General features: G+C 39.4%; 1 protein-coding gene across 22 annotated transcripts in view; it reads right to left on the bottom strand.

The window, feature by feature from the left end:
* Positions 1-3,693: 3,693 nt before the first annotated feature.
* LOC116044841 (CLIP-associating protein 1-B-like) overlaps positions 3,694-15,195 on the bottom strand; it is a 50,986-nt gene continuing 39,484 nt past the window's right edge. For 14 of the 22 annotated variants that reach the window (XM_031292366.2, XM_031292371.2, XM_031292374.2 and 11 more), the window contains 9 exons: positions 14,130-14,252; positions 12,030-12,177; positions 10,415-10,640; positions 10,257-10,310; positions 9,701-9,903; positions 9,493-9,621; positions 8,559-8,765; positions 8,354-8,470; positions 3,694-7,559 (listed from right to left, as the gene is read on the bottom strand). In XM_031292366.2, coding sequence (XP_031148226.1) covers positions 7,476-7,559; positions 8,354-8,470; positions 8,559-8,765; positions 9,493-9,621; positions 9,701-9,903; positions 10,257-10,310; positions 10,415-10,640; positions 12,030-12,177; positions 14,130-14,252 — 1,291 coding nt within the window. In that variant the 3' untranslated portion in view covers positions 3,694-7,475. The remainder of the gene's footprint in view (positions 7,560-8,353; positions 8,471-8,558; positions 8,766-9,492; positions 9,622-9,700; positions 9,904-10,256; positions 10,311-10,414; positions 10,641-12,029; positions 12,178-14,129; positions 14,253-15,195) is intronic. The other 8 variants (XM_031292375.2, XM_031292380.2, XM_031292381.2 and 5 more) reach the window with 1 other exon arrangement.

The following is a 15,195-nucleotide window of genomic DNA, read 5'->3' as shown; positions in this document are numbered from 1 at the left end:
TAGTGTAGGTTTATTAGCTACAATAAACTGGCAACTGAGTTTCAGTTAATAGCAAAAATATAACTTGTAAAAAAATTTGTTCTGAAGATATTTAATTGAAATAACATTTTGTAAGAGCATGAATTGTCTTCCAGACGAAGGCAGTTTAGGTTAAATATTCCAGGCTGTAAGTAGAGATGTAGATTTCTATATTTTAGATTGTCTTACCCATTGATAGAGGCTGCAGTGTGACAGCCGCGCTACCTTTTTAAATACGTGAATAATTTCAATTAAAGCGTGCTTTAGAGCTGCCCAAGTGTGATTTACGACACCTTACCTCAATGGATCGAAATCAAATAATATTTCTAGTATGGAAATTCTTCTTGTTTGGATCTTTGAGCAAAAACACCCTTTTGTTGTTACAGGACATTTAGAGAACCTGAGCTATTTCCTATTAATTAATTAAGTTAAATGTCTTGAAAAGGGAAAATAACAGTATTCTGAGGTTTATGATTATCTTTACCTGCCAGCAGTCGACCTCCTGAGCTGAAAAGTCCCTGAAACCCTGAGCTGAGCTGTCCCTGTCTGTGGTTCGTTGGGGGGGAAACTCACAAAAGGACTTCACGATGTACTCGTCCTGTAACAGAAGAGAGTCACAGGTTCGATCTCCACAGCAGCAAAGTGTCTTCAAGCAAAGGAAGCATTTCAGATTCATAGTTAAGGATATTTTATGGGTAATTTGGGACACTAAACTGCACGTAGGACATTGTATGGGGCATTTGGGACACTAAACTGCACGTATACCAGCATTTAATTTAATAGCTTTGAGCTAAAAAAAAACATCAAGACCAGAGATTCAAATGTTAAATTAAACTATTAAACTAATATTCAAAATCTTCTAGTGAACCTGTAATAAATACCTCAAAGTGACACATTTAAACAGAACTGATCAGTTTAATAATTCATCAATAAATGGAAATAAAGTAGTGGTTTCACAGCAGTAGAGAAAGACAATGTTAAGAGTGCCATCTGGTGGTGGTTTCCATCCTTTCATCTTCCATCTAAATTCTCCACGACAATGATTTTACTTTCTACACTTACTTCAATCAAAGATTTCACCCACATGGTTGCTGAAAATACAATTCTGATATTAACAAGTTGACAACATGTGAAATAACTATATTTAAACTACATATGAGATTCAAATATTGAAGGAAATCCCCAATTTACCTTCCAGCCCGGCATCTTTGGAGAACAGAAGACTGTATTAAAGGATTTAAGTCACTAAACCTTCAGCCGGGAAAACAAAAGACTGTCCCTGTGTTAATGATTACACCACATAAAGAACACCTGTGCTTTTTAACGCATGGACACCTGGGAAATGCTGTTTCAAAGGTGTAGTTTCCAAACTCCAAATACAAAATAAGCTCCACAGATACAACATACAGTGGTGGATATTTTATTAGGATGCATCAATGTTAGAGCAGCATTTTACTGTTGTAGCGGACTACAACTACTTTGAACTACTTTAGATAGTTAGTTTAGTCCAGTGCTTCCCAACCTAGGGGTTGGGCCCACCCAAAGGGTCACCAGATACATTTTGAAGGACCATCAGATGATAATGGGAGAGAAGACAAAGATGAAACTTAGGTCTGATACTCAAATATGTATTTATTTTCTCAAATCTTTGAATTTTTTTGCGTGGAAGATTTGATAATTGTATCTTTTTTAGTCACAAAGTCAGACCAAAAATATAGTGAACTAGATGTTAAATCTTTAATGTTGTTTGTAACTGAAAGATAACTAGTACCTAAGGCTGTCAATTTGAGAAATACTAGAAATGAAAAGTACAAATACCCTCCAAATTGCACTCAGGTACAGTACTTAAATATATTTAGTTACTTTCCATCACTGACAACACATCGCAAAAAAATTGAAGCAATCAGAAAAAATAATGGAAATAAACACACCGGAAGGGAAGGAAATATAAGGAATTAATCATAAGTAATTAATATTAATATTAAAATGTTTATGCATCCAATACATGTTTTTAAATCCCCTGACTAATGTCCACTGACTGAAAGGTTGGCTTCATTACTAAATACTTGCATTGGACTAAAATGTGCAGAAGCACTTGAATTCACTTCACTAAAAAACATCCACCATGGAAAAAGATAAACTAAATAAAAGACAGAGGACAGGAAAAGAAATGGATAAAGTTGTATAAAAGAAATGACAAAGACAACAAGTCTGATTAGTTTATTTCAAGTTCTGCAAAGTCTATCACAGGTGAAAGAGAACCAAACATGTAAATATATACAGTCATACACAGGGAAATAAAACATAAATATATATTGTGTAGCATGAAATAAAACGGGAGCCATGCATTGTGGAAAATATTGCCATTTCACCACAAAGCTTATTTACAGCACTGCATCTCTTCTTACATTAGTGTATGAAGTCCACCGTTCTTAAGAAGCAGCGTGTTAGTACGTGTGTTAGAGATATGTACCCAAAGGCACACATCCAGGAAATCAAACGTATGGTTTTAAGTTTGGTGTTTTTGCTCGGTTGCTTTTTGTCTACATCTGACAAAGATTCCTTTAAAGTACGCATGCGGACGTAGTTAAGTACGTAGGACAGAAGCTGCCAAAATAAAACGAATGGATAAATGACTCGATAAATGAATAAATATGTCATTAAATATACCAGAAAATATATTAAAAAAAACATAAATTGATCAAATGTGACAAATTGATATTTCTGTTTTAATATGCTCTTTTATTTATTTATTTAAGTTTTTATAACAATAATTTATTTAGTTTTATATTTAAGTTTCTATTTTTTTCAATTTTTTTTTAATATGAATTTTTTAAATGCATTTCTTTTCTTGCTTTTATTTATTTTGAATCAATTAATTATGCCTACATTTATTTTTAATATTGTTTTTGTTATATTTAGTGGAATTTTAATTTATTTTTCAAGTCATTTATTTACTTATTATTATTTTGGCTTTTGGCAGCTTCCGTTCTCCGTAGTTTAAAAGTGGTAGTTTTAAATCACACTGTACAAAAGAGTAAAGGGAAATGACTTTCGGAGGCCTAAACTGCAGCAGGCTAACACTGGATCACTGGACGACATGCTGCGGAGGACTTCAACATTCAGTGCAGAGTTTAAAGCTCTTCAAGTTGCCAAATTCTCACGCGCTGAGAACAACTGACAACGGGCACTGGTACAGTACATTTAACAGTCCGAGCATTGAGTTTGAAGAGATAAAATAAGGCCTGGACATCTTCAGTAACAGCATTCTTCACTCTCAGGGTCTACATGTCTCATTAAAGACTAGTTTCAACATTTTGGGATCTATGTTTATTTGCTATTTTGCTGATTGATACTGCTCTCGTGTCTGTACGGTAAATCTGACGCTACAAGCCGCGTAGCTTAGCTTAGCATAAAGACTGGAAACAGCTAGCCTGGTTTGTTTTTTATCTGTAACACCTTTAAATGTATTTAGCATTCATAAGTAGTATACAAACATTCAGTAAATGCTTCTCAGTATTTCTATACTGGCACACAGAAACTTAGTTGATTAGTTATTTGACAGAAAATGACTTTTAGTCAATTTTGATTGGCTAAACGTCATTTTTAAGTTGGAACCAGCTTCACAAATGTTAATATTTGCTAGTTTTCAGAGTTTTCTATATTTGGGTTTGCTGACTTTTGGTCAGACAAATCTGAATGTGAAGTTCCTTTTTCATTATTTTCTAAAATGTTGTACAATAAACAACCACTAGATAAATAAAGAAAATAATTACTACACCTGTTGATAATGAAAACAATCATTTGTTGCAGCGTTACAGAGTATACACACAGTAGGTTTTCTGTGTATTCACAGTTAAAGAATTGAAGTAGTTTCATAACGTTAAGGTTGTTAACTACATTCTACAAGACAATGTACAAGACAAATGTACTTTAGTGGTGCAAAAAACTAACAACTTCGTGATTAATCAAATTATCTGGAACCAGGCTGTCTGTGTTCAGTCTTTATGCTATGCTAAGCTAACAGGCGGCAGCTTTATATTTACCGTACAAACACGACGAGAGTGGTTTCAATCTTCTAATCTTATATCGTCTTTTCCAAAGTATTCCTTTAACATGACTTAAACTACCTCTGTAGCGTTTGTTTTAACTTCCCTTGTGCGCCAGACTGGTGGAGTTTAGCACCAGGAAAGGTTCAACCGGTCAGAGGATTTTAAAGATTTCAGTGTTCAGTCATTAAGTCTCGTTCTCCATCATCGTAACTGCACCTTCCTGCTGAGATACAGTACACACACTGGAGTTATTAGGCGCGTTTGTTAGTGTTATAATAAGCAGCGGTAACATTTCATCATAGGTGCACTTTAAAATAAAAAAAAAAGACACTTCTGTACATTGACCAGCGAGAACGTCTCAAAGGAGGAACACATAAATGTAAATTTACAGTGCTTCGACGTGAAAATCTCAGAGTTTATTGCTAATGTCCAAAGATCTCTTTCATTCTCGTTTCTTTTTCTCGTAACGCTGGCACTTTTCACAATTCATCAATTAGCTTTTAGAAGCATCTAATCATTCAGATTGTCAGTCTCTCGGTCAGATTTAGGTAAAATATTTCACATTTTGAAAAGGTCCAAGTGACTTACATTCAATTTAGGAACAACTGATGCAGAGGAGTGTCTTCCTCAAACTGCTAAACCATCTCTTTAAAACAAGAATACATTGTAAACAGTTATACTATTTTTGAAACTTTGATCTTGACCTTTTTAAGAGTAATATATAACATACATATATATTACAGTATTTTTGGAATGAAACTCAACAAATCACAGTAGTGTAGCCTGTAAGACAGCAGACATCTAAACCAATAAACTCCCAGTTTAGACCCAACTGGGCCTTTAGCGTCACAGACGGCAGAGAAAAACATCACCGCTGTCTTTTAGTGGTTTTACTTAATTTTTCTAATAATCCTTAATTGTTATTTCTCAGCTGAGTTACTACAAATTCACCGTATGATTTTAAATATATACAGTATAGATGACAAAGTAGTTCCATGTGACACTTATTGGTTAAATAATCCTTTTCAATCAATCAAATAAATGTAAATTAAAAATGTTGTCCAATAGCCAATTACTGGATATTTCTTTTTGCTGATTCAACTAATTTAAAAACTACTTTTCTTTACATGAAAACAGCTGTCCTATTTGTTGATGAGGAGATTGTGTGACTGTGTTTGGTCCCAACTATCTTACCAGTAACACTTTGCATGACAACTACAATGTTTTATTTAACTATTTCCAATTTTATGAATTGAAATGATGTCACAACGCGAATAAAAGTCAGCTTTTTAAATCTCAGGGTAAACGGAAAGGCAAACATTTGAGGACAATACGTAAGAGTCATTTTTCTGTCAAATATTTGCGATTTAAAGTGTAATAATTCTAATAAATGAGACTTGTATTTGTGGCCTACATACATAATTAAAAAAAGTTATGTGTGTATGAAGAATAACCATACATTTATCTCGTTTGTTCATGAATAGAATCAGATGTTTGTTGTTCAAAAAATAAATAAATAGACCCACTTTAATTAAGATATTTCATTAGCGATAAACTTAACATTATTTAATATACGTAATATAATATTAATATTATAAACTAATAGTTCTGGACAATGTGTGTGTTCAACGACAGTTGCTAACTAAAACTTTCCTCTCCTACAGCTTGTTAAGACTTTAAATTACGCAAGTTATGATTCAAATCATACTCGACTTTAACATAAAAATTATTCATCTTTCAGCTGTTGTCAAAGCCAATATACAAGAGATCGGAGGAATAATTTGTAAATATATTACATAAAGTCTGTGCAAAAACATCAAGTACACTTTTCAATCCAGGTAGATTTATGAAATACTAATTACTAAAAGTGTATTATCTATTATAGTTTTTTAAGGCAAGGCAACTATTTATGATTTTACTTCTTCAGAAGATTAAAGCTGACTCTTTTCTTCAAATATTAACATTTATCAAATAATTTATTCTGCTTTCTGTTTACAAATATTTCCAAAAAGTGTAGAGTATGATATACGCTTCAGGCGATAGTTTGGACATAAAAATCTAGGAATTTTGTGCTCTTTATCTTCCATAACAGGTCTTCTTTCAGACTAGTGGAAAGAAAAACATTTATTTTTCCACACTTTGTCTATTTGTGTCCGTAGATTTCTCCTAAAGTTTGTCTCTAATTTATAGCAGTAATGTCAGTAATCAGCTGGTGATATGTTTACCCTGTTCACACGTAGTGTTAAACCCTGTGTAAAACATCTAGTAGTTTAATTAAAACATTATAAAGTGTAGTCTATCTATTATAGATTTTTAAAAGGGAATTTAACTGATAGGTGTCACACAGAACAAATTAAGTCCTTATTAAGATTTGTTTTTCTTTAAATAACACTGATCTATCTACTTCTGCTGGTAGTTGGGCCCAAAATAATAAAATCATTGTAGTGCTTAAAATCATTGGCCAGCCAAATGATCATTTAATGTAAACTAACATGAACTTGGATTTCACATTTTTATTTAACGCTTACACATATTGCTATTCTATTAATAAGTGCCACAGCAGGAAAGTTACATTCTCCTACTATTTTACTCATCAACAGGTGTCGAATTTCTAAATCAAAGCTCATTATTTTTGACATATTAATCATCTTCTTGAATTTAGCCTTTTAAAGACTATAGTGCCATTTTTTAACACTTTCTTTGCACTTGTCAAATTGGAAAACATCCCAACACCTTTTAAGATTGATCCACCGGGTACAATGAGGCAGTAGTTCAGGAAGGAGATATACAGGTAAGATCCATTCAAAGCTCTTTACATTCAATATACAATAAGGTTTGATGTGTCAAAGCAAAAAAATAGTTCAAAGAAGTGGATTAAAGGTACTAAAAATGAATAAAAATACTGATAGCCACAGGTTTCCTCCTGCAATAAGAGGAGGGAAAAACAAAAACTCTTTCACGATTTCACCTCTTATAAGTTAGAGGAGATGGTCTCGGTGCTAAAGTAACATTAAATATTTCTCAGGATCACTTCAGATCCGATTGACAAAGAAGATGGTGAAATGAGGAGAGGAAAGAATGGTTTCTACGATCACCTTGGTTCCACCGTACATCGAAGGAAGATAACGTTTTAAGGCTCATGACGCTAGCGTTAGTGTGAAAGAGAAAGGGGGGCCTGGTTCTTTATCAAAGCTGCCAACTTTTCTCCCAAAAACTGGCTACGCTTTCAAGAAGATGGTCCAGAAACTGGAGCCACGAAGACGACTTCAGCTTCATCAACGGCTGACGGAATGAAATGGGAAGAATTTGGAAAAGTTGGATGAGAAGATGATGAAAATCTAGATAATCATGATCCTGTTTGTATTGGCTGTTGGAATGAAAACTGAAACGAAGGTGATGTTAGTGTTAGTAGGACGAGATGTCGGAGGAGCTGCTGCTGTTGCTGGTGGAGGTCTGGGCCCTCTTGATGTACAGGTTGAGCAGCTTCATCTGTAGGAGGGAAACAGCAGGAGCGTTAGAGGACTCCACCTCCGAGACTCTCTCTCTCTCCACCTCTGAAACACTCAACCCTGCTCCATCCAGAGATTAAGGTGCTGGAATCGGTGTAACATTTAACACTGTCATCCTAATGTTTTGCTTTTTTACTGTAGATGCTTATAACTGTATTATTGTCCAGTCATGATATGTATTTATACTTGTATATGCCCGAACTTCAAGAACTCCTCGTTAATAACTGGCTTGTTAGGGGCGGTTGCCGTCTCTGCATGGGAGACTTTAACTGAGGCGATTCACTAAACATGCATTTGCCAAATCAAACAATAAGTCCTTTTCTCTTTGAAAAATATTGCTCGTAAACGCTTTAAATGAAAACAGGGTTCTTTTATAGCCACAAGGAGCAACAATGCCTCATACAAAAAACTAATCTTAAAGAATAGTTGAGATTTATGCTTTATCTGAAGTAATTTCTTACCTAAGCTTTCACCCATACGGGGCTAAAACTAGTATTGGGGACGTCTTGTTGTTCTTCAATGATACTTCCTAAATAAATAATGTTAAATTGGATTCTCATGTCAAAACAAGGTCACCAGAAAAGTCACGTTTGCCAAAAATAAACTCTCTCGCTGACACTGACTCCAGCTGCAACACTTTTTCCCGTCTTCAGCTGGATGTTGAAACTATGCTGATAAAAACCCGCAGACACCGGTTCAGGACTGTGAAGAAAATGTTAACGCTCCCTGAAAACGTGTCAGACTGACAGCTTGAAAGACAGGACATGAGTGTACCTTGCTGCCGGTCAGCTGAGCGAGGTAAGGCTTCAGCTCCTCTCCGATCACAGAGTAGATGGCCACCAGGCAGAAGACGCTGGCCTTCCTCACGCTGCTCTCTGTGTTGTCGTAGCCCTGTAACAGCAGAGGACGGTGAGTAAAACCCCTGTAGACGACTCCTAAATGGACTTCAAAGTGAAAAGTCTGATGTCGTGCATCTCACCTGCAGGAGTCCAGGTATGATGTCAGACAGCAGCTGATGCAGCGGCTCCTTGGCGATGCGTTCAATGGCCCTCGTTTGCATCTTGATGGCGGCCAGGTTGATGGGGTAGTCTGCAGTCTGCACGATGGGACAGAGGACCTTGATGCACTGCTCCGGTTGGATGGAGGCCGCCAGCGTGGAGGCCGCTTCCTCTGCCGCACGCACCACCTGCATAATGTAGGGCATAAGTGAACCCTAGTCTGGAGCAACGGAAGTACATTTCCATGATAAAGCCTGACATCTGGCTCTCACCTTCCGCTCTATGCGTTTTGCCATTCCCAAAATCCCTTCGAAAACTTAGAGCTAATAAGCTACACGCTGAAAATGTCAAATTTTGAAGAAAGTTTGGATGGTGCAACAAGGCAGGCCTGCTTGGTTCTTTCGGGGAATGATTGTAAAGATTTTTAAAGACTATGTTTAGGGCGTTTCCTCTCTAACTGGGACGTTTTGGGACTGATTGGTGGGATTGCTGTGGAAGAAGTACACACGGAGATACACTGGTAAGAGCCAATGAGGTTTAACCATGTATCAGCTAATTTAAATAGCTCACGTTACTGTATTGTGTCAACAGTTAACTTCATGTAATATTGTATGTGGGGTTTTTGGGGTGCAAATGTTCCACCTAAACAAGTTCCTTCCCAAGACTATTCTGTAGAGCTACCGTTGCTGCGTCCGGAGCTTAGCGCCGCCAAAGACGATTGTGATTGGTTTAAAGAAATGCAAACTAACCAGAGCGTTAATTTCTCCTATCCCAGAATGTATTTGCGGTGTAGCCAGGCCTTACTCCACAGCGCTGTGGAGTAAGGTCTGGCAATGCGAGACTAAGTGAACCCTAAATCCCAGCATCCTTTTAAAACTATGACTTGCTTAACCAGACCTAAAAAAGGCTCCTCACCTCTTTGTGGGAGTCTTTATGAGCCTCCAGCGTCTTCATGATGGTAAGCTCAGCGTAGTTCTTAAAGCGGGCCGGCTGATTCCTCAGGATCTCCTTCAGGACACGCAGGGCCAGCGCCCGGATCGTGTGCTGAGAGAGAAGAGTCAGCTCAAAGTGACTTACAGAAAGTGTTAAGGTCACAAAGTATTTTACAGAGGATAGTCCTTACATCTTTGTCCCCCAGCGTCTCGAGCAGTAGCAGCAGCATCGTCTTAAAGTGTTCCTCCCACACCACCAGGCTGTCCTCTCGGGCCACTTTCAACAGCTCCAGCAGAGTCCCCCGTCGGTCCTCGGGGCCCCGCTCCCCTGCCTGGCCCTGGGAGAGCTCCTTCAGCAGCTCCCCGACCAGCTGCAGCTGCTCAGCAGGGACGGCTGCAGGCGGAGAATTAAATAGATTGTGTGTTACTTTGGTCATAATTTAACAAAAACATTTATCAAGTGCTTCAGTGAGTGTGTGTGATGCCGGTAAACGTCTGAAGCTCAGATTTAAATCAACCAAAAGATAAACAGACGTAGAAATGAAGTCGTTAATTTGCTGTGTGGACTTTTTGGTATTTCAAAGCTCCTCAAGAGAAGCTTTATAAATCTGTACTTGTTTATCTTTTGGTCAGTCTACGGTACAAGAGGAGACTTTCTCTGACTCTAATATGTTGGTGATCCTCAGCTAAAAGTTAGTTTTTTTCTGAGCATGTTGTAGAAAAGGACGTAATGCAACATGTCTTTACCAGGGAAGCTTTTGGGGTTCACGATCTTGTTTTCCACACATTCTTGTCTGCTGCCTGCAAAGAAAACATTTCCGTTTAAAGACACAGCATGACAAACTAAACACCAACGAAATCAAACTTTTCAGCTACTTTCTGACCAGATGTGACTGTGGTCTCACCGTCTCGCAGCTGCTCTACGGCGTCCTCAAACAGCGCCTCCTTCAGGGAAGCTTTGTCCAGTGTGCTGATGCTGTCCGTGTAGTTGTACGGGTTGTAGTCTCTGAAGCGCGGGCCGGCAAAGGAGCGCGGCGAAGGCGTATTCAGCAGAGACGTCTTGTTGTCTAGGGCTGTGCGTCCTCCCCCCACCACCTCACCGCCGAGCTCTGAGGACGCCCCGACTCCGGACTGAATAATGACAACATCACAATACAAAGTTCACTTGCAACAAGTCCTCCGAAAACATACGACAATATAGGAAATTTATTCCTACACACTAAAACGACCCACGCAAGCGTTTCATAGCGCCCCTAGTGGTGGCAGGAAATACAATCTGATATCTAAACCAGAGAACGTAACGGTTGCGGTTTTAAACGCCGTTAACCTTGTGAAACGGTCGCAGTTTGGTTAGGTTTAGACGCCAAAACTACTGAGTTAAGTTTAGAAAAAGATGGAGGTTTGGGTTAAAATCAGATGTTACTTCCCCTCCTGAAGGTTATGCACATGACGCTAAACTCGCTGTTTACTTTTATTTTCAATTGGGACTCAAACCTTGGTCTCCTGGGTGAAAGTACCCTCTAGTTTGACCCATCCACCACCCCAATGTCCGACGCCAGAAATTTGGCACTCTTAAACGTGCAGTATACTAGCCGCAGCTGACCTGTCGAGCGCCAGTGTGACATCATGGGAGCACCGTAACTGTTTATACTCCCGCGTGGTGGTCGCGACACTAGTTGCAGTCTTCTCCTGAACAGAGGTGGCGCTAATGAGGAAAGGCTACCGACTTTGCTCTTTCTACGGACTAGAAGAAGAAGAAAAAGGTAAACAACGGCAGAACTGGCAGCAGCGTTGACGTCAATGCTGCGATTTGATTCGATGACCCACTTCGTCGGATAGAGCCTTTCACTCACCATATCTTAACCCAGTAAGTTTACAAGAGAGACTTGCAGTCACTCTGAGAGTCCTGGCATCCGGTTACCCTCGAGCTCATTCAGGCTTCCTGTTTCCGCTTTGTCGCGCGCCGCTAAAAAAAAAATAGAGTGGTGCGACGCGCACTCAAAATCCTGGCGCACCAGCAAGATCTATGTCATTTTGATGTCACATTGGCACGCGCAAGCTCGGATGCGGCGACTGTAAAACGGGCTTTATACTTCGTCACCTTACTTCCTGCTTTGCTCCCGTCATAACTACTACGGCCACTAGAGGGCGGCGTCACTACAAACGTAAATATGAGTCGTAAATGCTGCTTGAACACACAACTTATGTGGCCGTTTTACCTCAGAAAGTCTGACAGTATGAATAAGCAGGACTGGTAAATCATAAAATATATAAACGTGACATATAAATCGACTTATAGCCTCAGTTCTTTATGTGTTTGGTTGCACAGAAGAGACACTGAATGGTGGGAAACTTTACAGATTAAACCATTTTCTGACATTTTGTAGACTAAACAAGTAATTAATAAGTCAAGGAAATAAATTGTCCGTGAAAATAAACATTGGTTGGAGCCCTCCGCTAATTATAGAAGTATCTTACAGTTGTTTGTGTTCATAAACTAAGCGACATCTTTCTCCTCACCATGCCGTCCCTCTTGCCGTCTCGCCTCAGTGGCTCCATCAGGTCCTCTTGGCTGCGGAAGCTGAAGTTCTGGATGGCCTCGGTGACGCCGCGGAGAGAGCTGTAGATCTCCTCTGAGTTCAGGTTTTCACTGTCGTACTCCAGCATGCTGCAACGTGGGAGAGACGGGCTTGTTAGAAAGAAAACTATCACATGAGAGCTGGTTCTGCTACAATAGGTTTCATCATCAGGGGATTGTTTGCGCTCTGAGGGAAACAGGATGTGATTATGTGTGACTTTGATGCTTGAAAAGATTATTTTGGAAAAAAACGATCTAGGAGATTTGAGAAAGTTGGAGTTCTCCAAAGGACTTAACCTAACAAGCCTGACATGAAGAACAGATGCTTTAATGTAGTGATCCAAGACTACCTGAGCTAAAAGGTTCAGTCCTTCGATGGTCGTGGAAAAGCACTGCTTTTGTTTAAAGCTTGTGAATAAGGAACGAGGACACTTACCTAGACATGGACAAAACTGAATCCTTACCCCTTTTCGACCAAGGCAAACCTAGTTCTAGTGCTGGGCTGTTGCTGATTCGCAGCTGGTTTTAATCCTTTTTTTGGTCCCTGTACTCCTTTTTTATTTTCTGCACGACGGTTCTGTTGTACCCTGCGGTAGCCATCTCCCGCTGTATCGGCTCAAACACCGGCTTTGTTCGCCAAGCTCCCTCAAGTTTGTTTTGAACTTCTGTCGAGGAACATACAATTGGGTGGCAGTAGCTCAGTCCGTAGGGACTTGGGTTGGGAACCGGAGGGTCGCTGGTTCAAGTCCCAGTACGGACCAAAGTACAGAGTGTGGATTGGTAGCTGGAGAGATGCCAGTTCACCTCCTGGGCACTGCCAGGTGCTCTTGAGCAAGGCACCGTACCCCCCCCAACCGCTCAGGGCGCTGGTCCAGCACTGGCAGCCCACTCACTCTGACATCTCTCCATTTGTGCATGAATAGGTCCTGAGCATGTGTGTGTGTATTTCAGGCCTGTGTGTAGTGATTTCTAACAGAGTGTAAATTGTAATTTCCCCACTGGGGATCAATAAACAGTATAAATTATTATTAAATTATACTGCTAGGAGACTAGTTTCTTTCTCCTCCACAGTCCATGGCTTTGATTTTGCATCCATAATGAAGCTCTGTGTTTTTAAAAATGGCAGTCACAATGTTTTCGTTGGTCTTGTTGGTCATGATAATCCCGCCCCCAGCCCCTGATGTCAGCAGTATTTGGTTCAAGATCAGCTAAGGGTTGGTGCCACTCTGGAACCAGTTTCCCTGGCCAAGAATCAGCTCTTTGTGTTTTTGTGTTTTCCCTGGCCAAGAAAAACACAAAGAACTGGTTCGAGATTAAGCACCAGCTCCGAACTGGCCCTCGAAATGCCTTGGTCGAAAAGGGGTAACAGATATTCTGGTGTACATTTCATTATTTTTAATTTCTTGTCTCAACTTTAACTTCTTGGTCCCAACTTGCCAAACTTTCATGAGTGCAAGAACAAAGCAGAAGTGCTTCAAAGGTATTTTCATGCACCACAACACATTGTGTCCATGACTAGGAAACAAGCAGCACTTTTTCTGTGCACCATGATGTATCTCAGTGCAGTGCACGTGCATAGCCGTGCATGTTGACAAACTGACGCAGGTAGAGACAAACAGAGTCGTGCATAGAGACACTGATTGCACATTTTCTCACCTGGGAACGTTTAGTTAGAAATTATAAAACAAACGAATGGACAGTGAAGGACAATTTGAGCAGATGGAGGCACAAATTGCTGCAGAGGTGATGACATATGAGACTGTGAGTTTTTAGAGGTTTCACAGTGCAAGAAAGCATCAAGAGGACAAAGAACTGATATGGATTTGTTTCTTTCCTAATTGTAGAGCCGCTTTTCAAGTTATTTGAAGAGAGTCAATAGGGGAAAGAGAACTTTGTGCACTTTGTGAAAGTATATTTAAAAAGATATTTTTTTTTATCTATCATTACAGCGATAGAAAATATATTTAACTGTATTTTAGGTCACGCAGCTCTACTGTGAAACCCCAATAACAGGGAGGAGAAAAAGAGGGGGTGGGGGTTACCTGGGTGAGTAAGCTCGCCGCACTGCCTTGACGGAGGAGTGGGCAGTGGGTGGAGGAAGAGGGGAGGGGAAGGGTGGAGGAGGGAGCTTGGAGAGCCCGTCTGCGCTCCAGCCCCACAGCCGACTGCAACCAGCCGGGGAGGAAGAGCAGAAGAGGGAGAGGGAGAGGGAGGAGGAGGAAGAGGAGGAGGAAGAGAGCAGCCCAGAGAAAAGATAGAGATGTGAGAAAATAAGGAGAAGCTCTGTTCTCAGTCTGTGTTGAGAACTGGCACCAGTATCATGCTGCTCAACCTTTGATGCAGTGTAACTACAAAAATGTTATTAGCAGGAAATCATTTAAGGGTGAAGCATCACATGCTAGAGTCTAGTGCTTTTGTTTCTCCCACCGTGGTGTCACCCTAAAAACTAACACTTAAAAATGTCCTATCAAAATGGTTTGATCCTGACTAAAGATGATTCACTGATTTTTCACGCCTGATATCATTTTATTTTTTTATTATATTTCCGCCTTTAATGGATAGGACAGCTAGACATGAAAGGGGAAGAGAGGGAAAAGGCATGCAGGAAATTGTCACAGGTCGGACTCGAACCCTGGACCTTCTGCGTCGAGGCATACACCTCTATATATGTGTGCCTGATCTACCAACTGAGCTAAGCTGGCCACCGCCTGATATCATTTGAAATAAAAGCATGAAGTGCTGACTGATCTCAGATATTGATACGTAACTTCAAGAACAAAAATACAACAAATCTGACATAATCTAATCAGTGCTGAGTCAGGAACAGTGATGAGAAAGCTGTAAAACATTTGGAGCAAAATAATTCAAAATATCTCATTAAAATATTGAATTATTTAGCTAAATTTAAGTAAATATTAAGTTAAATTTGATCACATCTTCACTTTGGTTCAGCTCTACTCCAGGTGACTCTTATAAATCTGATATTTTGTAACTGAATGATCTTCTAATCATCTGATATCAATATAAAACAGGTGCAAACTATATTTCTGATGCAGAAGAAATGACTGTAATGAGGGTAAGTTCTGATATGGAGAATTAAATGTATTT

The sequence above is a fragment of the Sander lucioperca genome, chromosome 24 (genome assembly GCF_008315115.2).
Source record: "Sander lucioperca isolate FBNREF2018 chromosome 24, SLUC_FBN_1.2, whole genome shotgun sequence".
Lineage (NCBI taxonomy): Eukaryota > Metazoa > Chordata > Actinopteri > Perciformes > Percidae > Sander > Sander lucioperca.
The sequence above is the reverse complement of the archived record's forward strand: the minus strand, read 5'-3'. Positions and strand labels throughout refer to the sequence as shown.